The sequence below is a fragment of the Salmo salar genome, chromosome 10 (assembly GCF_965601325.2).
Source record: "Salmo salar chromosome 10, fSalSal1, whole genome shotgun sequence".
In the NCBI taxonomy this organism is placed as follows: domain Eukaryota; kingdom Metazoa; phylum Chordata; class Actinopteri; order Salmoniformes; family Salmonidae; genus Salmo; species Salmo salar.
In genome coordinates, this window is record NC_138300.1 from 57870537 (window position 1) to 57895000 (window position 24464).

Genomic DNA, 24464 nt, shown 5'->3' on the forward strand with positions numbered 1-24464 from the left:
CTATGACAGGTTAGGAAAATGGCTGTCTAGCAAGGATCAACTTGACAAAGCTTGAAGAATTTGAAAAGAATGTGAAAATATTGTATAATCCAAGTGTGCAAAGCTCTTAGATTTACTCAGAAAGACTCACAGCTGTAATCACTACCAAAGGTTATTTCTAACAAGTATTGACTCGGGGGTGTGAATACTTATGTATTTTTCAGTAGGGAGAGTAACATTAGTACTTTCAAAAAAATGTATACTCCAAGGAAATGTTTTTGTATAGATTTTTTATGTTTAGCACAATTTTAATTTAAAAGAATGAAGTTCTCTGTAATAGAATAAATGTAGTAAACCAAATGTAGATATTAATATAGCTTCCAAAAATATATTTTTTAGAATGGGAGGGGAGTACCAAGATGGAGGCGCGGTGGCTTTAAAACAGCGCCCCCCTGTCAGCCATCTAGTGTATATACAGTATAAAACACTGCTGGACGTGGGAGATCTGTAATCAATGCAAAATGAATTAAAATGTCCAAATTAAGTTAGCTAAATGAGAAGGAGTAGGCTACAACCAACAACCCTCCGGTAGGCTGTTTAATCTGAGCGGAGTTGTTGTAGATCAGGACAAGGAGCATGGCAACATAGCTTCAATTAGCCTTGGTAGCTAGATAGCTAACATCTGGCTGTTTCAGCTAGATTATTTACATAGATTTGATGCAATGAAGGCATTGCCAGATGGAATGATGGATAAGAAGTTTGTCTAACTAGCACGAGTCTGGCAACTTTTTCTCTCTCCCGAGTCACACACCACCAGCCCATCCCCACCCTGCTGTAGACACCATCTCTCCCTAGTCTAACACACCACCGGCCCCTGTCCTGCTGTAGACACCATCTCTCCCTAGTCTCACACACCACCGGCCCCTGTCCATCCCTGTCCTGCTGTAGACACCATCTCTCCCTAGTCTAACACACCACCGGCCCCTGTCCTGCTGTAGATACCATCTCTCCCTAGTCTCACACACCACCGGCCCCTGTCCATCCCTGTCCTGCTGTAGACACCATCTCTCCCTAGTCTAACACACCACCGGCCCCTGTCCTGCTGTAGACACCATCTCTCCCTAGTCTAACACACCACCGGCCCCTGTCCTGCTGTAGATACCATCTCTCCCTAGTCTCACACACCACCGGCCCCTGTCCATCCCTGTCCTGCTGTAGACACCATCTCTCCCTAGTCTAACACACCACTGGCCCCTGTCCATCCCTGACCTGCTGTAGACACCATCTCTCCCTAGTCTAACACACCACTGGCCCCTGTCCATCCCTGTCCTGCTGTAGACACCATCTCTCCCTAGTCTCACACACCACCGGCCCCTGTCCATCCCTGTCCTGCTGTAGACACCATCTCTCCCTAGTCTAACACACCACTGGCCCCTGTCCATCCCTGACCTGCTGTAGACACCATCTCTCCCTAGTCTAACACACCACTGGCCCCTGTCCATCCCTGACCTGCTGTAGACACCATCTCTCCCTAGTCTAACACACCACTGGCCCCTGTCCATCCCTGTCCTGCTGTAGACACCATCTCTCCCTAGTCTAACACACCACCGGCCCCTGTCCATCCCTGTCCTGCTGTAGACACCATCTCTCCCTAGTCTAACACACCACCGGCCCCTGTCCATCCCTGACCTGCTGTAGACACCATCTCTCCCTAGTCTAACACACCACTGGCCCCTGTCCATCCCTGTCCTGCTGTAGACACCATCTCTCCTACAGCCTGTGCAGTAAACATTTGTCTGGGGTATATGTTGTAAGTTTAAAAAAACAAAACAAAAAACACGTTTCCACTATCCAGATTTCCCATATTTATTTTATGATTTATTCAAATGGTGAAATTATTTCAAATGCCCATCCCTGTTTTCTCATTCTTTCAGGAGTTTGTTGCACTAACTGTGTGTGTGTGTGTGTTGCAGGTCTAGATGCAGAGCTGTACTATGTGAGGGATGACGTGGTGAACCACTATGCTCTCTCCTTCATCCTGCCTGTACCCAGTGAGACCAACAGCCTGCACTTCACCTGGCGCTCCAAGGATAAGGTACACGAAAACTCTGTCGGTCGGTCGGTCACTCGGTCGGTCGGTCACTCGGTCGGTCTCTCACTCATCCTTCTTTCCACCCCTTTCCTACAGGTTGAATACAGGATGGGTTTCCATGTAGACAACCCTGCAGCAATGAACCAACCACAGAGCAACATCTCTACCCAGGGGGAGGTGCCTCGCACAGCCTCAGGTCTGTCAACCAATCATCACTTCCCATCCTCCGCTGGTATTATGAAAACTATAATTATCTTCTGTATTATAAAAGTACGTGTTAATATTCAGAGCCACGCAAAATTGATTTTGAGTCCTTCTGGAACGTGTGTGTTGCTAGATCAGTCAATCAATCAAATATATTATAAAGCCTGCAGTACGGTAACTCATAAAGCCTGCAGTACGGTAACTCATAAAGCCTGCAGTACGGTAACTCATAAAGCCTGCAGTACGGTAACTCATAAAGCCTGCAGTACGGTAACTCATAAAGCCTGCAGTACGGTAACTCATAAAGCCTGCAGTACGGTAACTCATAAAGCCTGCAGTACGGTAACTCATAAAGCCTGCAGTACGGTAACTCATAAAGCCTGCAGTACGGTAACTCATAAAGCCTGCAGTACGGTAACTCATAAAGCCTGCAGTACGGTAACTCATAAAGCCTGCAGTACGGTAACTCATAAAGCCTGCAGTACGGTAACTCATAAAGCCTGCAGTACGGTAACTCATAAAGCCTGCAGTACGGTAACTCATAAAGCCTGCAGTACGGTAACTCATAAAGCCTGCAGTACGGTAACTCATAAAGCCTGCAGTACGGTTACTCATAAAGCCTGCAGTACGGTAACTCATAAAGCCTGCAGTACGGTAACTCATAAAGCCTGCAGTACGGTAACTCATAAAGCCTGCAGTACGGTAACTCATAAAGCCTGCAGTACGGTAACTCATAAAGCCTGCAGTACGGTAACTCATAAAGCCTGCAGTACGGTAACTCATAAAGCCTGCAGTACGGTAACTCATAAAGCCTGCAGTACGGTAACTCATAAAGCCTGCAGTACGGTAACTCATAAAGCCTGCAGTACGGTAACTCATAAAGCCTGCAGTACGGTAACTCATAAAGCCTGCAGTACGGTAACTCATAAAGCCTGCAGTACGGTAACTCATAAAGCCTGCAGTACGGTAACTCATAAAGCCTGCAGTACGGTAACTCATAAAGCCTGCAGTACGGTAACTCATAAAGCCTGCAGTACGGTAACTCATAAAGCCTGCAGTACGGTTACTCATAAAGCCTGCAGTACGGTTACTCATAAAGCCTGCAGTACGGTAACTCATAAAGCCTGCAGTACGGTAACTCATAAAGCCTGCAGTACGGTAACTCATAAAGCCTGCAGTACGGTAACTCATAAAGCCTGCAGTACGGTAACTCATAAAGCCTGCAGTACGGTTACTCATAAAGCCTGCAGTACGGTTACTCATAAAGCCTGCAGTACGGTTACTCATAAAGCCTGCAGTACGGTTACTCATAAAGCCTGCAGTACGGTAACTCATAAAGCCTGCAGTACGGTAACTCATAAAGCCTGCAGTACGGTAACTCATAAAGCCTGCAGTACGGTAACTCAGTACGGTAACTGCAGTACGGTAACTCATAAAGCCTGCAGTACGGTAACTAATAGGAACACAGGGGAACCCAGTGTAATCTCTCTGTCTGTCACGCTCTCTGTCGCTGTGTGGCTCTCTGTCGCTGTGTGGCTCTCTGTCGCTGTGTGGCTCTCTGTCGCTGTGTGGCTCTCTCTCTGTCAATCTCTCTCTCTCTCTGTGTGTGTGTGTGTGTGTGTGTGTGTGTGTGTGTGTGTGTGTGTGTGTGTGTGTGTGTGTAGTTTTCAGAGTGGACCTGTTCTGCTCAGGGAAGGTAGACGGAGAGGCGGTCCTGACAGTACAGCTCAACCTCACCATCCACTCTAACAACTTCACAGTCCTCAACTTCAAGAGGAGGAAAATGTGCTACAAACGTAAGACTCCTCTTCCTGTCAGTCAGGGCTTCCTGTCAGTCAGGGCTTCCTGTCAGTCAGGGCTTCCTGTCAGTCAGGGCTTCCTGTCAGTCAGGGCTTCCTGTCAGTCAGGGCTTCCTGTCAGTCAGGGCTTCCTGTCAGTCAGGTCAGTCAGGGCTGGCACAGTAATTGTATAACCGTGTAATCGACGATTATGGGTGAAGACCATGAATAAAATAAGTCATAATTGTTCAAATAAATTAATTCTATTGTATTTTTAGGTAAATATATACACGATAGCAGTAATTTAAATTAATGATTATTATAAACAATTGTTTTTCTACGTTAACCTCTTGGGGCTAGGTGGGACGCTAGCGTGCCACCCGTGGTGCACTCCATCAACAGCAGGTGCATTTCAAGAGCGGCAAATTTGAATCCAAATAAATGTCAAAATTCAAATTTTTCAAAAATACAACTATGTTACACCATTTGAAAGATAAACATCTCCTTAATCTAACCACGTTTTACGATTTCAAAAAGGTTTTACGGCGAAAGCATAAATTTAGAGTATGTTAGGACAGTACATTTACAAGAGTTGTGTGTAATGTTTTGTCAAGTCAAAGACAGGGTCACCAAAACCATAAAACCAGCTAAAATGATACACTAACCTTTTACAATCTCCATCAGATGACACTCCTAGGACATTATGTTAGACAATGCATGCATTTTTAGTTCTATCAAGTTGATATTTATATCCAAAAACAGCGTTTTACTATGGCATTGATGTTGAGGAAATCGTTTCCCTCCAATAACCGGCAGTCAAGTCAGCGTCACAAATTAAATAATTAAAATTAGAAAACATTGGTAAAATATTATATTGTCATTTAAAGAATTATAGATTTACATCTTTTGAACGCAATCAACTTGCCAGATTTAAAAATAACCTTACTGGGAAATCACACTTTGCAATAATCTGAGCACTGTGCCCAGAAAAATACGCGTTGCGATACAGACTAGACGTCATGTTGGGGAGATCTAAAATCGAAAATACTATGTAAATAATCCATTACCTTTGATTCTCTTCATCAGATGTCACTTCCAGGTATCACAGGTCCATAACGAATGTAGTTTTGTTCAAAAAAGCTCATCATTTATGTCCAAAAATCTCCGTCTCGTTAGCACATGATGTAAGCCAGCCGGACTTCTCGTCATGAACGAGGGGAAAAAATATATTTCCGTTCGTTCAAACATGTCAAACGTTGTATAGCATAAATCATTAGGGCCTTTTTTAACCAGAACATGAATAATATTCAAGGTGGACGAATGCATAGTCTTTTATAACGTATTGGAACGAGGGTACCCAACATGAAGTAGCGCGCCAGGTGTCTAATGGGACATCACCGTTCCATGGCTCTTGTTCGGTCAGATCTCCCTCCAGAAGACTCAAAACACTTTGTAAAGGCTGGTGACATCTAGTGGAAGCAATAGGAAGTGCCAAAATATTCCTAAACCCCTGTGTTTTTCAATGGGATAGGTTTAAAGTCAATACAACACATCAGGTATCCACTTCCTGTCAGAAAATGTCTCAGGGTTTTGCCTGCCAAATGAGTTCTGTTATACTCACAGACACCATTCAAACAGTTTTAGAAACTTTAGAGTGTTTTCTATCCATATATAATAAGTATATGCATATTCTAGTTACTGGGTAGGATTAGTAACCAGATTAAATCGGGTACATTTTTTTTATCCAGACGTGCAAATGCCTCCCCCTAGACCCAACAGGTTAAACCGTCTCCATCTCCCCCCTCCAACATACGCTCCCTCTGATGCTGGAACACCATCTGTGTCTGTGGTGATGCTGGAACACCATCTGTGTCTGTGGTGATGCTGGAACACCGTCTGTGTCTGTGGTGATGCTGGAACACCGTCTGTGTCTGTGGCGATGCTGGAACACCGTCTGTGTCTGTGGCGACGCTGGAACACCGTCTGTGTCTGTGGCGACGCTGGAACACCGTCTGTGTCTGTGGCGATGCTGGAACACCGTCTGTGGCGATGCTGGAACACCGTCTGTGGCGATGCTGGAACACCGTCTGTGGCGATGCTGGAACACCGTCTGTGGCGATGCTGGAACACCGTCTGTGGCGATGCTGGCACACCGTCTGTGGCGATGCTGGCACTCTGTGGTGATGCTGGCACACCGTCTGTGTCTGTGGTGATGCTGGAACACCGTCTGTGTCTGTGGTGATAATCCTAGTCATATTAGCAGCCCGTGCTAGTTGATGATAATCCTAGTCATATTAGCAGCCCGTGCTAGTTGATGGTAATCCTAGTCATATTAGCAGCCCGTGCTAGTTGATGGTAATCCTAGTCATATTAGCAGCCCGTGCTAGTTGATGTATCTAAACGGTCTGATCTGTTGCCTCATTGATTTTTACACTTTTTATTTAATTTTTTACGTGCAGTTGTATGACTTTTGGATCTGTTGTCACATCGACATTATTATTTATTTATTTTATCATTGGGACGCCCTGGAGGGAATTATTTTATAAAGACAAAGTATTTAGTTGTAATTGTGATGTCGTAATATTTTATAGGCTACCAAGGGTGACCAATCATCCTCCAGGAGAGCCTTAAAGGGGCAGTGTTGAATAAACTAAAAGACACCAATAGGCAGTGTAGCCCTCATTTGATTCTCTCCTGATTCTCTATGGTAAAAAATATAGAGATGCTTTTTGTAAAATGGTTCCCTTGCATCATACAATGAGTAACACATCTGGCATATAAAGGACAAGTGGCAAAAAAAAGTTAACGTCCTTCATTTTTGCTATTTGAACAGTTATAATGGTGACCGTTGACATTTTGCCTGACAAATAACCATAACCCATAACCCCAGGACTGGCACAGCCCTACTATCAGTATTTGTTCTGTTTTTGGGCGCTGTGTGTGTGTTGAGTACCTTCATCTGCCTGTGTGTGTGTGTGTGAGGTCCAGTTATGCACTCTTGAATGAGTTAGGGGTGTGTGTGTGTCAGTTCCTTGGCATGGTTCTCTCCCTCAGGCAGCTGTGCCAGTACTGAGGTGATATACAGTGCTTTCGAAAACTATTCAGACCCCTTCACTTTTTCCACATTTTTGTTACGTTACAGCCTTATTCTAAAATGGATTGAATCGTTTTTTTCCCCCCTCAACAATCTACCCCATAATGACAAAGTAAAAACTGGTTTATAGAAATTTTTGCAAATGTATTACAAATAATATACCCTACTGTAAATAAGGTATTTCTGATTTATATCTAATACATTTTCTAAAATGTCTAAACCTGTTTTCGCTTTGTCATTGTGGAGTGTTGTGTGTAGATTTCTGAGGATTTTTTAAATTTATTTATTCTGTTTTAGAATAAGGCTTTAATGTAACAAAATGTGGAAAAAGTCAAGGGGTTTCAGTACTTTCTGAAAGCACTGTAAGAGTTATGTTGAGAGAAAGGTGTTTGTCTTAAGTTCCGCTGCTGCTATTTTCAACCCCACTAGATAATTACACACACACACACAACCTACTTGTCATATGCTTGCTGAGAGGAAACAGACAATAAATCTAATAACTCTATGCCCGCTACGGCTTATTTTAAACACGAGTCAAATCAGCCACCTGAGGAGGATAGTGTTTGTGTGCCTCTCTCTGCCCCATATACCGTGTTGTAAAATGGAGTCTGTCCAGGACTGTTAAGCAGCTGGCTATTTCTAAGTTGTATCACATCTTGGTACATGCTTAGTTTGTACAATCTGTGTGGCTCCAGCCTTGTAAACATCGGTCTACCAATCCCTTAATGTTCCGCTACAGATCTGCGTTTTGCTTCCTGCTCTAATTCGTTCTTTCTCCTCTGTTTATCTCTAACAGGAATTGATTCTGATCCGAAGATAACACCGGTCTCCAACAACAAGACCATTCAGAGGCCAGAGAGTAAGTAGGCCAATCCATATAGCCATACATCACATATCCTGTCCCCTAAACCAGCTCCATATAGCCATACATCACATATCCTGTCCCCTAAACCAGCTCCGTATAGCCATACATCACATATCCTGTCCCCTAAACCAGCTCCATATAGCCATACATCACATATCCTATCCCCTAAACCAGCTCCATATAGCCATACGTTACATATCCTGTCCCCTAAACCAGCTCCATATAGCCATACGTCACATATCCTGTCCCCTAAACCAGCTCCATATAGCCATACGTCACATATCCTGTCCCCTAAACCAGCTCCATATAGCCATACATCACATATCCTGTCCCCTAAACCAGCTCCATATAGCCATACATCACATATCCTGTCCCCTAAACCAGCTCCATATAGCCATACATCACATATCCTGTCCCCTAAACCAGCTCCATATAGCCATACGTTACATATCCTGTCCCCTAAACCAGCTCCATATAGCCATACGTTACATATCCTGTCCCCTAAACCAGCTCCATATAGCCATACGTCACATATCCTGTCCCCTAAACCAGCTCCGTATAGCCATACATCACATATCCTGTCCCCTAAACCAGCTCCGTATAGCCATACGTTACATATCCTGTCCCCTAAACCAGCTCCGTATAGCCATACGTCACATATCCTGTCCCCTAAACCAGCTCCATATAGCCATACGTCACATATCCTGTCCCCTAAACCAGCTCCATATAGCCATACGTCACATATCCTGTCCCCTAAACCAGCTCCATATAGCCATACGTCACATATCCTGTCCCCTAAACCAGCTCCGTATAGCCATACGTCACATATCCTGTCCCCTAAACCAGCTCCGTATAGCCATACATCACATATCCTGTCCCCTAAACCAGCTCCGTATAGCCATACATCACATATCCTGTCCCCTAAACCAGCTCCGTATAGCCATACATCACATATCCTGTCCCCTAAACCAGCTCCATATAGCCATACATCACATATCCTGTCCCCTAAACCAGCTCCGTATTGCCATACATCACATATCCTGTCCCCTAAACCAGCTCCGTATAGCCATACATCACATATCCTGTCCCCTAAACCAGCTCCGTATAGCCATACATCACATATCCTGTCCCCTAAACCAGCTCCGTATAGCCATACATCACATATCCTGTCCCCTAAACCAGCTCCGTATAGCCATACATCACATATCCTGTCCCCTAAACCAGCTCCGTATAGCCATACATCACATATCCTGTCCCCTAAACCAGCTCCGTATAGCCATACATCATATTTCCGGTCCCCCTAAACCAGCTCCGTAAAGCCATACATCTGGTTTCCTTAACCAGCTCTATATAGCCATACATCACATATCCTGTCCCCTAAACCAGCTCCGTATAGCCATACATCCGGTTCCCCTAAACCAGCTCCGTATAGCCGTACATCCGGTTCCCCTAAACCAGCTCCGTATAGCCGTACATCTTGTCCCCTAAACCAGCTCCGTATAGCCATACATCGTATATCCAGTTCCTCTAAACCAGATCTGGTTCCCCTAAACCAGCTCCGTATAGCCATACATCCGGTCCCCTAAACCAGCTCCGTATAGCCGTATATCTTGTCCCCTAAACCAGCTCCGTATAGCCATACATCGTATATCCGGTCCCCTAAACCAGCTCCGTATAGCCGTATATCTTGTCCCCTAAACCAGCTCCGTATAGCCATACATCGTATATCCGGTCCCCTAAACCAGCTCCGTATAGCCGTATATCTTGTCCCCTAAACCAGCTCCGTATAAGCCGTACATTGTACATCTGGTTCCCCTAAACCAGCTCTGTATAGCCGTACATCTGGTCCCCTAAACCAGCTCCGGATAGCCATACATCCGGTTCCCCTAAACCAGCTCCGTATAGCCATACATCACATATCCTGTCCCCTAAACCATCTAGACTAGAATGTTACAGCGAATAGACGTGTCTCAGACTAAGTGGCAGTATACAACCACAGAGCTTAATGGAACACAGAATGAATTGTAGGATCTCCATGTATACAGCCATGCAGTTCAATAAGGCTCTCCTCCATGTATACAGCCATGCAGTTCAATAAGGCTCTCCTCCATGTATACAGCCATGCGGTTCAATAAGGCTCTCCTCCATGTATACAGCCATGCGGTTCAATAAGGCTCTCCTCCATGTATACAGCCATGCGGTTCAATAAGGCTCTCCTCCATGTATACAGCCATGCGGTTCAATAAGGCTCTCCTCCATGTATACGGCCATGCAGTTCAATAAGGCTCTCCCCCCTCGTTCACCTCTCCAGTCATCTCTGTTATAGCCTCTGCCTCAGCAAGGCAGTGCAACAAGGCAGTATAATTCTAGACCTAGAGGGAGATGTGTTTATCCTTTGAAACTCTCTGATATCCCCCTCTCCATCTCTCCACCCCCCCTCTCTACCTCTCCACCCCCCCTCTCCATCTCTCCACCCTCCCTCTCTCCATCTCTCCACCCTCCCTCTCTACCTCTCCACCCCCCTCTCTACCTCTCCACCCCCCCTCTCCACCTCTCCACCCCCCCTCCACCTCTCCACCCCCCCTCTCCACCCCCCCTCTCTACCTCTCCACCCCCCTCTCTACCTCTCCGCCCCCCTCTCTACCTCTCCGCCCCCTTCTCTACCTCTCCGCCCCCCTCTCTACCTCTCCGCCCCCCTCTCTACCTCTCCGCCCCCCCTCTCTACCTCTCCGCCCCCCCTCTCCACCTCTCCGCCCCCCCTCTCCACCTCTCCGCCCCCCCTCTCCACCTCTCCGCCCCCCTCTCTACCTCTCCGCCCCCCGCTCTACCTCTCCGCCCCCCGCTCTACCTCTCCGCCCCCCGCTCTACCTCTCCGCCCCCCGCTCTACCTCTCCGCCCCCCGCTCTACCTCTCCGCCCCCCGCTCTACCTCTCCGCCCCCCGCTCTACCTCTCCGCCCCCCCCCCTCTCCGCCCCCCCTCTCCATCTCTCCGCCCCCCCTCTCCATCTCTCCGCCCCCCCTCTCCATCTCTCCGCCCCCCCTCTCCATCTCTCCGCCCCCCCTCTCCATCTCTCCGCCCCCCCTCTCCATCTCTCCGCTCCATCTCTCTGCCCCCCCCTCTCCATCTCTCCGCTCCATCTCTCCGCCCCCCCTCTCCATCTCTCCGCCCCCCCTCTCCATCTCTCCGCCCCCCCCCTCTCCATCTCTCCGCCCCCCCCCCTCCATCTCTCCGCCCCCCCCTCCACCTCTCCGCCCCCCCCTCCACCTCTCCGCCCCCCCCTCCACCTCTCCGCCCCCCCCTCCACCTCTCCGCCCCCCTCTCCACCTCTCCGCCCCCCTCTCCACCTCTCCGCCCCCCCTCTCCACCTCTCCGCCCCCCTCTCCATCTCTCCGCCCCCCACTCCATCCCCCCCCTCCACCTCTCCTGTCTTCTCTCCACCCCCCCTCTCCACCTCTCCACCCCCCCCCCCCTCCATCTCTCCAGTCACCTCTCCATGGGGTTTATTCAGGACTATTATAGTGAGCCGTGTGCTGCTGCTGCCTCAGTGACCAGCAGCCATTAGCTGTCCTGGTACTTAGTACTTGCCTTCTTCTGCTTGGGTGGGCTTGGACCTGAGGCATCTCAGAAAGGCTTTTAAAAGGCACAGGGATGAGAGGAAAGCATTTCACACAGAGGGATGAGTTTAGACTGAGACCAGCTTGGGTCAGAAGCATTGCTATTTAGGACTCCATTAGACTTGGACAGTATCCAGATTGTCATATCTTCATACAGACCTTGTGCCGTACCGGGATATTCAGTAATACCGACACTGAACACGAGGCGCTATTTTCAAACCCACCACTGTGCCTATTGTAATCTGAAGGTTAGCAATGCTAACAAGTAAATGTAAAATCCCATAGAGAATGCTAACAAGTGCATTGTGATACATTTTTTGTCTCTGATCTGACGTATTTGCAGGACAGATATCCCAACTCAAAAATGCTACTCCTAGTTGGCTGCACAAATCAAATGTTATACACAAAGGTTCTTGATCCAGGAAGGGATTCTCTGCTGTTACCAAGCCAACCATGATTTTGGAAGAAGCTTAGCTATATCGCTAACTTGCTACTAAATTAGCAAACCAAATGCACAACTGCAGAGAATTTTGTAGACAGTTAACTTAATAGTTCTAAGATGTCTAGCTGGTAAACATTTAGATGTGAATTCCATACTGTTAGTAGATCACAGTGAGTGACTCACAAGGCTCCGGTCTCTCGTCGTTGTGTACTTGTAAACAAACGTCACGTGACTGGGGAGTACTGGTAAGCTTCATAATGGAAAAACTGTGGCAGGTGAAATGAAGAACCCGATCTTTATCTTCTAACGTATTGCACAAGTTGACTGCAGGTATGTCGACACCTGCTTGTCGAACATCTCATTCAAAAATCATGGGCATTAATATGGAGTTGGTCCCCCCTCCTTTGCTGCTAAAACAGCCTCCGCTCTTCTGGGAAGGCTTTCCACTAATGTTGGAACATTGCTGCAGGGACTTGCTTCCATTCAGCCATAAAAGCATTTGTGAGGTCGGGCACTGATGTTGGGGGATTAGGCCTGGCTCGCAGTCGGCGTGCATGGGGGCATTGTCATGCTGAAACAGGAAAGGGCCTTCCCCAAAATGTTGTCACAAGGTTGGAAGCACAGAATTGTCGAGAATCTCATTGTTTGCTGTAGCATTAAGATTTCCCTTCACTGAAAAACAGCCCCAGACCGTTATCCTCCTCCACCAAACTTTACAGTTGGGACTATGCATTCGGCCAGGTAGCGTTCTCCTGTCATCTGCCAAAACCCACATTCATCTGTCGGACTGCCAGATGGTGTAACGTGATTTACTTATACCAATGTTGGGGTGTTTTTGTGCTGTCTGTCTCTCTCTCTCTCTAACCTCTGACCTTTGTCCCTCTCTCTCTCTCTCTCTCTCTCTCCTCCAGATGGAGTGTCCATTCCTACCACCTCTACCAGGGTGTTCTATATCAGTGTCGGGGTGTGCTGTGCTGTCATCTTCCTGGTTGCCATTGTCCTGGCTGTTATGCATTTACACAGCATGAAGAGAGTAGAACTGGACGACAGGTCAGTACCTGGGGCCCCTAAGGATGATCAATGATGTTGTATTGAAGTCTCACACAGTGTGCTGTACCTTAGACTGGGTACTTCCTATTCATCCTGGTTTCCCCTAACCTTCTCACTTCAACTAATCTCCATTTACAGTGCCCTCTCCGTAATTATTGGGGACTTTGAAAATGTTTTATTTTGGCTTTATATTTCAAAAGTTTGGATTTGAAGTCAAATATAGTCCTCCAATTTCAGGGGAGCAAAAGTATTGGGACAAATTCGCATGTAGTACAAAGTGAAGTATTTGTTCCCGTACACTTCTAAATGAATGTGGACACTACCATGCTTGTGGGTAATCGTGAAAAATGACAATTGAGGAAGTTGGACGCACAAAAATCCTACACCCCCCCCCCCCCCCAAAAAAATGTTTTTACCTCCCGTTATTGTAATGGTGAGCGATTAGCATTTCTTGGGGGTATGATATTTGTGCATCTAACTTTCTCACTCATTATTCACGATTCATTCAGGATTATCTGTAATCATATCATGGTAGCATCCACACTAATGTAGTAGACTTCTTATTTACAATAAAAGTGACTCCAAAATGACACAGTACATTATTTACCATTCATTTCTATTGGCCACAAAATAATCTGAAACACAATCAAAACATACCTTGCAAATGTGTAGAGTCACAAGGGACCAAATACTTCACTTTTTACTACACACGTGAATTTGTCCCAGTATTTTTACTCCCCTAGAATTTGGTGACTATTGTACAAAAAGTGCTGTAATTTCTAAACCGTTCACCTGATATGAAAAAAAAAAAATGAATGAAATGTATGCATTCACTACTGTAAGTCGCTCTGGATAAGAGCGTCTGCTAAATGACAAAAAATGTAAAAATAAAAAATATGAATGAAAAATACCCTTGAATTAAAGCTGACAATGCTCTGTCCCGGTAATTACGGGTGGGGGGGGGGGCTGTCCCGGTAATTACAGGGGGGCACTGTGTTTGGTGACTGAATGAAAAGCAGATAAATAAGATTGTTGCCGGCCAAATTGACTGGGGGGGGGGAACAATCCCATTGCAAATGAATGCTTTTTATTCATTGGAAGTAAGTCGATGTATGTACATTTGACCGTCATGCTTATTGGCGTTTAGGTTAATTTGCATAATTTTGTGGAATTAAATTGGCGCGTGTAAATTTTCGTTAGTCATATCATATTGTATTTATCACACTGGCACAGCGTACAGAGGCTATTCTGAGCTGAATATCACCTCTGCAGCTCGTTGCTGCTGGAGTGAAACATGATTTTAGAAGTCACTGAGCAACTTTTGTTTATTTCTCAACTGCTAGCCTAATTTGAATTTCATCATTCAATTGCCGGTAGGCAGGCTTAGCGCGTTACCCAGCTGAAGGCAGTAGTGAGCTGAAGGCAGTAGTGAGCTGAAGGCAGTAGTGAGCTGAAGGCAGTAGTGAGCTGAAGGCAGTAGTGAGCTGAAGGCAGTAGTGAGCTGAAGGCAGTAGTGAGCTGAAGGCAGTAGGCATTTTGAAAACTGATATTTTAATTGTTGAAAAACGTTTAAGTAAGACTTCATCTGGACTTCATGGAAACCAGCATTTCTCTCCTGTTCTGTTGGTTTTCATATAAACTTTATTTTGCTGTTCAGAAGACAGGCACAATCCTAGTCATATTAGCAACCCATGCTAGTTGATGATAATCCTAGTCATATTAGCAGCCCGTGCTAGTTGATGATAATCCTAGTCATATTAGCAGCCCGTGCTAGTTGATGATAATCCTAGTCATATTAGCAGCCCGTGCTAGTTGTTGCATCTTTAGATCTCCCCTCCTAAGTTTCTAATGGAGATTTTCCTCTGTCAGACATTGAACCGCTCACATCAGGTTCGCCATTTTAGAATGGTGTTTTTTCCCACAAAATGGAATTTTGTCAAATGACATTTGATTGTCTGCTTCATTTCTTGAGTTGCATGTTCTGTTAGGGGCATCCCTAACTCCAGACAAACCTAATTGGAGGAAATCTAAGTCATGAGAACCAGCACACCAGACACACTAGTGGACCCTGTGGTTCACGTCATTTACCCAGGGTCGTGTTCACTAAGCATCAAATGTAAGAACACCAACTCAAACAGTGAGGGGGACTACCTTAACTTGTCCAATAAGAAAATCATTTTCAGTTTCTGTTGCAAACCGCTTTGCTACGTTTGCTAGGATGTACGCTAATGAATACATGATTTACTATGTTAGCTGTTTCCCGTATGCCAATGTCTCTACTGCAGTAGCATATTGATGCATCATAAAGCCAGCAGAGCTTTTAATGTCTCCACAGATTTGTGCTTGGATGTAGTAGAACAGGTTGAAACCCTGTACAGTGGGTATGAAGATGTCTGGGTTCAGTTACCAGGAGGGACCTATTATTAACACAAGGCTTCTCACTGTTAATCACCTTTGTAAATGTATCAAACAGGACGATCTGATCCTAGATCACCATTCCTACTCAGATGCTATGTGTGTATAGGATGTGGTCTGAATTAGATTTCTAACAAACAGGATTTTTCAGGTTCACTACTTTTTAGATTCCTACCACTGACTCCCCATCTTGGGAGATTCATATATCGGTGTTATCTCAGGTTATTGTTGATATGAATCATCTGTGGGGTTTTTTCTCTCTCTCTCTCTCTCTCTCTCTCTCTCTCTCGAACAAATTCTCACAGTCAACCAGGAATCTATCTAATGCAATATTTGAGATAAATTGAGTTGCTTTAATGCTGTTTGTTTGATTGAATCAGTCTGCTGTTGGTGCGACGTGAACAGACAGACCCTCCTTTTATTGTAAATAGGAAGATCCTTAAGAGGGTTTCTTAGTGGCGGGTTGTACTGCAGTGACGGGTTCTCTATCTGTTTAAAAGTCTGTCTTGGCTTGAGGCCTAGCAGGACAGAACAGGCTCCTTCAGGACCATGTCATAGGGTACCTGGCCATGTGGCCAATGGGAGCGACTGAAAAATGACTTTATAATGATGTTAGAGAAGTGTGTTGTGAAGTTGGCGTCTTCCTCGCACCTTTTTCCTCACATTCATCATGAGTACCTTTCTCATCCCTCTCCCCTCCTCTGTGTTCCAGTGTTTCAGACAGTGGCAGTTCCCAGGGCCTGTCCCAACCGTCCACCCAGACCACCCAGTACCTGAGAGCTGACACACCCAACAACGCCAGTGCTGTCACCAGTAAGACACACACACACACACCGAGAAACAGTAAGACGCTTCCCCGACCCATCTAAATAACAGCAAACTTATCCAAGACCGTCTTATCATATTCAACTTGCAAGGTGCTGTAACTAACAGGTTCTGACAATGTCCTGGTCCAGCCAGTAGTTTGGAGTGAGTCCTCAGCGTCTGTTTGCTGTGTGACATTTGTTAAATCCTGTCTCTTTTTCACTCTTAACGTGCATTACTTTGGGTAATGGGGGTATTTTCTTATGCCATGGACTGATGGTCACAAACACTCTCTTTACATTTAACGATAGGATCTGTGTCATTTGTTGGATACTAGAGGTCGACCGATTTATGATTTTTCAACGCCGATACCGATTACTTATATCGAAAACTTGAAATCGGCCCTAATTAATCGGCCATTGTGATTAATCGGTCGACCTCTATTGGAAACACACCCACCTTCTGATGCCCCCACCATGATGAGATTAGAACCATGGAGTTAGAGTACTAGAATGGAACCGTCTTATGGTGAGAACAGTCAGCCATTTTGGTCAGGGAGTTTGGTCAACCATAGTTTACCAGTGCTGTGATAAGATATTGTGTAAAACAATGAATTTGAAGAATGTATTTGTACATTTGTTAGCTAGTTAGCCAGCCAGTTTTAGAGGAAATATTTAACTTCTCTAGGGCCAGTGGGACGATTTCGTCCCACCTACGTAACAGCCAGTGGAATCCCGTGGCGCGTTATTCAAATACCTTAGAAATGCTATTACTTCAATTTCTCAAACATATGATTATTTTACACCATTTTAAAGACGAGACTCTCGTTAATCTAACCACAGTCCGATTTCAAAAAGGCTTTACAACGAAAGCAAAACATTAGATTATGTCAGCAGAGTACCCAGCCAGAAATAATCAGACACCCATTTTTCAAGCTAGCATATAATGTCACATAAACCCAAACCACAGCTAAATGCAGCACTAACCTTTGATGATCTTCATCAGATGACAATCTTAGGACATTATGTTATACAATACATGCATGTTTTGTTCAATCAAGTTCATATTTATATCAAAAACCAGCTTTTTACATTAGCATGTGACGTTCAGAACTAGCATACCCCCCGCAAACTTCCGGTGAATTTACTAAATTACTCACGATAAACGTTCACAAAAAACATAATTATTTTAAGAATTATAGATACAGAACTCCTCTATGCACTCGCTATGTCCGATTTTAAAATAGCTTTTCGGTGAAAGCACATTTTGCAATATTCTAAGTAGATAGCCCGGCATCACAGGGCTAGCTATTTACACACCCACCAAGTTTAGCCCTCACCAAAGTCATATTTACTATAAGAAAAATGTTATTACCTTTGCTGTTCTTCGTCAGAATGCACTCCCAGGACTTCTACTTCAATAACAAATGTTGGTTTGGTCCCAAATAATCCATAGTTATATCCAAATAGCGGCGTTTTGTTCGTGTGTTCAAGACACTATCCGAAAGGGTAAATAAGGGTTACGCGCCCGACGCGTTTCGTGACAAAAAAATTCTAGATATTCCATTACCGTACTTCGAAGCATGTCAACCGCTGTTTAAAATCAATTTTTATGCCGTTTTTCTCGTAAAAAAAGCGATAATATTCCGACCGGGAATCTGTGTTTTAGTACAAAGAGAGAGAAACTAAAAACATGGTGTCGCCCCGTGCACGCGCCTCAGCTCATTGTCCTCTGATAAACTTTAGCGCCTTTGGTTAAGTGGTCTTTCAGCCAGCGGCTGGAATTACATCATTCAGCTTTTTCCCGGGTTCTGAGAGCCTATGGGAGCCGTAGGAAGTGTCACGTTACAGCAAAGATCCTACATTTTCAATAAACAGAGCCAAGAAGCCCAAGGAATGGGCAACTACTATGATTATTATTATTTGACCATGCTGGTCATTTATGAACATTTTAACATCTTGACCATGTTCTGTTATAATGTCCACCCTGCACAGCCAGAAGAGGACTGGCCACCCCTCATAGCCTGGTTCCTCTCTAGGTTTCTTCCTAGGTTTTTGGCCTTTCTAGGGAGTTTTTCCTAGGGAGTTTTTCCTAGCCACCGTGCTTCTTTCACATGCATTGCTTGCTGTTTGGGGTTTTAGGCTGGGTTTCTGTACAGCACTTTGAGCTATCAGCTGATGTACGAAGGGCTATATAAATACATTTGATTTGATTTGTCAGAGAGGGTACTTCCTGTACAGAATCTTCTCAGGTTTTTGCCTGCCATATGAGTTCTGTTATACTCACAGACACCATTCAAACAGTTTCAGAAACTTTAGGGTGTTTTCTATCCAAAGCCAATAATTATATGCATATTCTAGTTTCTGGGCAGTAGTAATAACCAGATTAAATCGGGTACGTTTTTTATCCGGCCGTGTAAATACTGCCCCCTAGCCCTAACAGGTTAATATACTTTTTTTTTCTTCTTCAAATTAACTGCCAACATTCGTTTCATCAAGGCAGTCCGTCTACGGCCAGACACTGGCTGACACCAGTTGATGATAGGACTTTTACAAGTTGTAAAAGCAACAAGTACTGATATTGTATCATATAACATCACTGTTTTGTTGTTGTTGACATTTATGGTCTGTTTACAAATATTTTAGAGGCTATTTATACAGAACATTTGTATAAAATCCATAGAAACTGTATTTATAATTATAAGACAATATTTTAGGTTACAATTCGTTTTCACAATTTCTGAAATATATCACAGGATTATGCCTCTACTGCCATTCATTCCAATTAGACTGGTTTGGATTTCTCCCTGACCAATATGGCTACCATTTTTTTGCCTGGCTACCCATCCACATCGCTCTGGCCAACTGACGTTTCTTCTCCACAATGTGTCTAGATTTGCTTCCCTCCCCGACGATTTCTAGAATGCAAACACGTTCTGATTGGGCCCAGAATCCGATAGGCTGGATCTTAGCTGGTCTCATGATGGTGTTCTCAACTTTGATACTCTCATTTGTTAGAGACCATCCAATGGCAGGGGAATTTTGTACAACATTTTTTAAAGTCACACAAATGACTTCTAGGATGGCAGTCCTATAAACGCGTCTTGTATCATTGGGTTTACTTGACAACCTACAAAAATAGCTAGCTAGAACAAAGTGTTAATAAGATAAAAATTAATTAAAAAGATTTAAAAGCAATACAAATAACATGTAAAATGTTGTTCTCATGTTTCATGAGCTGAAATAAAACATCCCAGAAATGTTTCCAGACACAAAAGGGCCATCCGTTTTGCCGTGTTCTGAGCCAATTGCAATTTTCTTAAGTCCCTTTTTTTGTGGCACCTGACCATACGACTGAACAGTAGTCCGGGTGTTACGAAACTAGAGCCTGTAGGGCTTGCCTTGTTGACAGTGCTGTTAAGGCAGAGCAGCGCTTTATTATGGACAGACTTCTCCCCGTCTTAGCTCCTGTTGTATCAATATGTTTTGACCATGACAGTTTACAATCCAGGGTTACTCCAAGTAGTTTAGTCACCTCAACTAGCTCAATTTCCGCATTATTTATTGCAAGATTTAGTTGAGGTTTAGGGTTTAATGAATGATTTGTCCCAAATACAATTATTTTAGTTTTAGTAATATTTAGAACAGACTTATTCCTTGCCACCCATTCTGAAATTAACTGCAGTTCTTTAACCTCTTGGGGCTAGGTGGGACGCTAGCGTGCCACCCGTGGTGCACTCCATCAACAGCAGGTGCATTTCAAGAGCGGCAAATTTGAATCCAAATAAATGTCAAAATTCAAATTTTTCAAAAATACAACTATTTTACACCATTTGAAAGATAAACATCTCCTTAATCTAACCACGTTTTACGATTTCAAAAAGGTTTTACGGCGAAAGCATACATTTAGAGTATGTTAGGACAGTACATTTACAAGAGTTGTGTGTAATGTTTTGTCAAGTCAAAGACAGGGTCACCAAAACCATAAAACCAGCTAAAATGATGCACTAACCTTTTACAATCTCCATCAGATGACACTCCTAGGACATTATGTTAGACAATGCATGCATTTTTAGTTCTATCAAGTTCATATTTATATGCAAAAACAGCGTTTTACTATGGCATTGATGTTGAGGAAATCGTTTCCCTCCAATTAAATAATTAAAATTAGAAAACATTGGTAAAATATTATATTGTCATTTAAAGAATTATAGATTTACATCTCTTGAACTCAATCAACTTGCCAGATTTAAAAATAACCTTACTGGGAAATCACACTTTGCAATAATCTGAGCACTGCGCCCAGAAAAATACGCGTTGCGATACAGACTAGACGTCATGTTGGGGAGATCTAAAATCGAAAATACTATGTAAATAATCCATTACCTTTGATTCTCTTCATCAGATGTCACTTCCAGGTATCACAGGTCCATAACGAATGTAGTTTTGTTCAAAAAAGCTCATCATTTATGTCCAAAAATCTCCGTCTCGTTAGCACATGATGTAAGCCAGCCGGACTTCTCGTCATGAACGAGGGGAAAAAATATATTTCCGTTCGTTCAAACATGTCAAACGTTGTATAGCATAAATCATTAGGGCCTTTTTTAACCAGAACATGAATAATATTCAAGGTGGACGAATGCATACTCTTTTATAACGTATTGGAACGAGGGTACCCAACATGAACTCGCGCGCCAGGTGTCTAATGGGACATCATCGTTCCATGGCTCTTGTTCGGTCAGATCTCCCTCCAGAAGACTCAAAACACTTTGTAAAGGCTGGTGACATCTAGTGGAAGCAATAGGAAGTGCCAAAATATTCCTAAGCCCCTGTGTTTTTCAATGGGATAGGTTTAAAGTCAATACAACACATCAGGTATCCACTTCCTGTCAGAAAATGTCTCAGGGTTTTGCCTGCCAAATGAGTTCTGTTATACTCACAGACACCATTCAAACAGTTTTAGAAACTTTAGAGTGTTTTCTATCCATATATAATAAGTATATGCATATTCTAGTTACTGGGTAGGATTAGTAACCAGATTAAATCGGGTACATTTTTTTTATCCAGACGTGCAAATGCTGCCCCCTAGACCCAACAGGTTAAGTGTTGCAGTCATTTCAGTCGCTATAGTAGCTGATGTGTATCGTGTTGAGTCATCCACATATATAGACATTGGCTTTCCTCAAAGCCACGAGCATGTCATAAGCGGCCTAGACAGCTGCCCTGGGGAATTCCTGATTCTACCTGGATTATGTTGGAGAGGCTTCCATTAAAGAACACCCTCTGTGTTCTGTTAGACAGGTAACTCTTTATCCACAATATAGCAAGACGTGTAAAGCCATAAAACAAGTTTTTCCAGCAGCAGACTGATCGATAATGTCAAAAGCTGCATTTAAAGTCAAACAAGACAACCCTCACAATAATTTTATCATCAATTTCTCTCAGCCATCATTTGTATAAGTGCTGTGCTTGTTGAATGTCCTTCCCTATAAGCGTGCCTAAAGTCTGTCATTTTGTTTACTGTAAAATAGCATTGTATCTGGTCAAACGCTATTTTTTTTCTAATAGTTTACTAAGGGTTGGTAACAGGCTGATTGGTCAGCTATTTGAGCCAGTAAAAAGGGGGCTTTAGTCTTCTTAGGTAGCAGAATGACTTTAGCTTCTCTTCAGACCTGAGGGCGCACACTTTTCAAGTAGGCTTAGATTGAAAATATGGCAAATAGGAGTGGCAATATTGTCCTCAGTAATTTTCCATCCAAGTTGTCTGACCCCGGTGGCTTGTCATTGTTGATAAACATCAATCATTTTTACATCTCTTCCACACACAATTTACAATGCTTGTCTTTTCATAATTTGGTCCGATATACTTGAATGTGTAGTGTCATCGTTTTGTTTCTGGCATGTCATCGTTTTGTTTCTGGCATGTCATCGTTTTGTTTCTGGCATGTCATCGTTTTGTTTCTGGCATGTCATCGTTTTGTTTCTGGCATGTCATCGTTTTGTTTATAGGGAATAGGGTGCCAGTTGGGATGCATACTGTCTCTCATCTCTATCGCCTGCTATACTCTGCTCTGTCACCAGAGCTGCATTCCTCCACCAAACATCATCTAATTAGTTCAACTGGAGTCAGAAGGTTGTGATTAAACAAGACAGGATTCATGTGTTGAGAGATGTTGTTTTTGTCCCGAATGGCACACTATTTCCCCATTCAGTCCACTACTTTTGACCAGGGGGCAGTAGGGAATAGAGTTCTATCTGAGGCGCATCCCCCTGTGTCAATGTGTATTTGTGAGAGCAGCTCTCTGTCCCCTCAACTGTCTCTTACTGAGGTTTAAGATGGGAGTAGTAAGGAGTCTTTCCCTGCCTGATATCACCTGTTCTTGTTTGGTAAGGTTAAGACTTGGGTTGAGGCTACAGCAGTAGTAGCAGCCTAGTAAAACTAAGCACTGTCCATTCGTTTTTAGAAGTACTCATCATTAGTTTTGGGAAGGGATAAATGCATTACAATTCACCTTTTTTAATTTTCCTCAAATCTCCCTGTCCTCCTGTAGGGGTCCTCCTGGTCAGTATTGGGATGGTAGTCCGTATAACAGCAGCACTAACTCTAACAAAAACAAACTGCCTCTCAGGCCTCACGAGTGGCACAGCGGTCTAAGGCACTGCATCTCTGTGCTAGAGGCATCACTACAGACCCTGGTTCCATTCCAGGCTGTATCACAACCGGCCGTGATTGGCAGTGCCATAGGGCGGCGCACAATTGGCCCAGCGTTGTCCGGGTTAGGGGAGGGTTTGGCTGGGGTATGCCATTGTTGTAAATAATAATTTGTTCTTAACTGACTTGCCTAGTTAAATTAAGGTTCAATAATACATGTAAAACATTTCAATTAACTGTCTGGTAGTAGAGGGGGCTGATCCAGGGTACTGGTGGTAGAGGGGGGTGATCCAGGGTACTGGTGGTAGAGGGGGGTGATCCAGGGTACTGGTGGTAGAGGGGGCTGATCCAGGGTACTGGTGGTAGAGGGGGCTGATCCAGGGTACTGGTGGTAGAGGGGGGTGATCCAGGGTACTGGTGGTAGAGGGGGTGATCCAGGGTACTGGTGGTAGAGGGGGGTGATCCAGGGTACTGGTGGTAGAGGGGGTGATCCAGGGTACTGGTGGTAGAGGGGGCTGATCCAGGGTACTGGTGGTAGAGGGGGCTGATCCAGGGTACTGGTGGTAGAGGGGGGTGATCCAGGGTACTGGTGGTAGAGGGGGGTGATCCAGGGTACTGGTGGTAGGGTTGGGGTGATCCAGGGTACTGGTGGTAGGGTTGGGGTGATCCAGGGTACTGGTGGTAGGGTTGGGGTGATCCAGGGTACTGGTGGTAGGGTTGGGGTGATCCAGGGTACTGGTGGTAGGGTTGGGGTGATCCAGGGTACTGGTGGTAGGGTTGGGGTGATCCAGGGTACTGGTGGTAGGGTTGGGGTGATCCAGGGTACTGGTGGTAGGGTTGGGGTGATCCAGGGTACTGGTGGTAGGGTTGGGGTGATCCAGGGTACTGGTGGTAGGGTTGGGGTGATCCAGGGTACTGGTGGTAGGGTTGGGCTGATCCAGGGTACTGGTGGTAGGGTTGGGCTGATCCAGGGTACTGGTGGTAGGGTTGGGCTGATCCAGGGTACTGGTGGTAGGGTTGGGCTGATCCAGGGTACTGGTGGTAGGGTTGGGCTGATCCAGGGTACTGGTGGTAGGGTTGGGCTGATCCAGGGTACTGGTGGTAGGGTTGGGCTGATCCAGGGTACTGGTGGTAGGGTTGGGCTGATCCAGGGTACTGGTGGTAGGGTTGGGCTGATCCAGGGTACTGGTGGTAGGGTTGGGCTGATCCAGGGTACTGGTGGTAGGGTTGGGCTGATCCAGTATTGAAGGTCCCCATGAACACAGTGGCCTCCATTTTTAAATGGAAGACATTTCGAACCGCCAAGATTCTGATTAGAGCTGGCCGACCGCCCCAAACTGAGCAATCGTGGAAGAAGGGCCTTGGTCAGGAAGGTGACCAAGAATCCCATGGTCACTCTGACAGAGTTTCAGATTTCCTCTGTGGAGATCAAATCAAATGTTATTTGTCACATGCGCTGAACACAACAGGTGTAG

The 24464-nt window shown here is 44.8% G+C and overlaps 1 protein-coding gene across 4 annotated transcripts in view; it reads left to right on the forward strand.

Annotated features, from left to right (window-relative positions):
* Positions 1-24464, forward strand: part of LOC106560633 (tyrosine-protein kinase RYK) — a 96710-nt gene that overhangs the window by 8161 nt on the left and 64085 nt on the right. For 2 of the 4 annotated variants that reach the window (XM_045687966.2, XM_045687969.2), the window contains exons 2-7: positions 1953-2074; positions 2168-2303; positions 3940-4071; positions 7944-8006; positions 12981-13119; positions 16247-16347. In XM_045687966.2, the coding sequence (XP_045543922.1) occupies positions 1953-2074; positions 2168-2303; positions 3940-4071; positions 7944-8006; positions 12981-13119; positions 16247-16347 (693 nt within the window). The remainder of the gene's footprint in view (positions 1-1952; positions 2075-2167; positions 2304-3939; positions 4072-7943; positions 8007-12980; positions 13120-16246; positions 16348-24464) is intronic. The other 2 variants (XM_045687967.2, XM_045687970.2) reach the window with 1 other exon arrangement.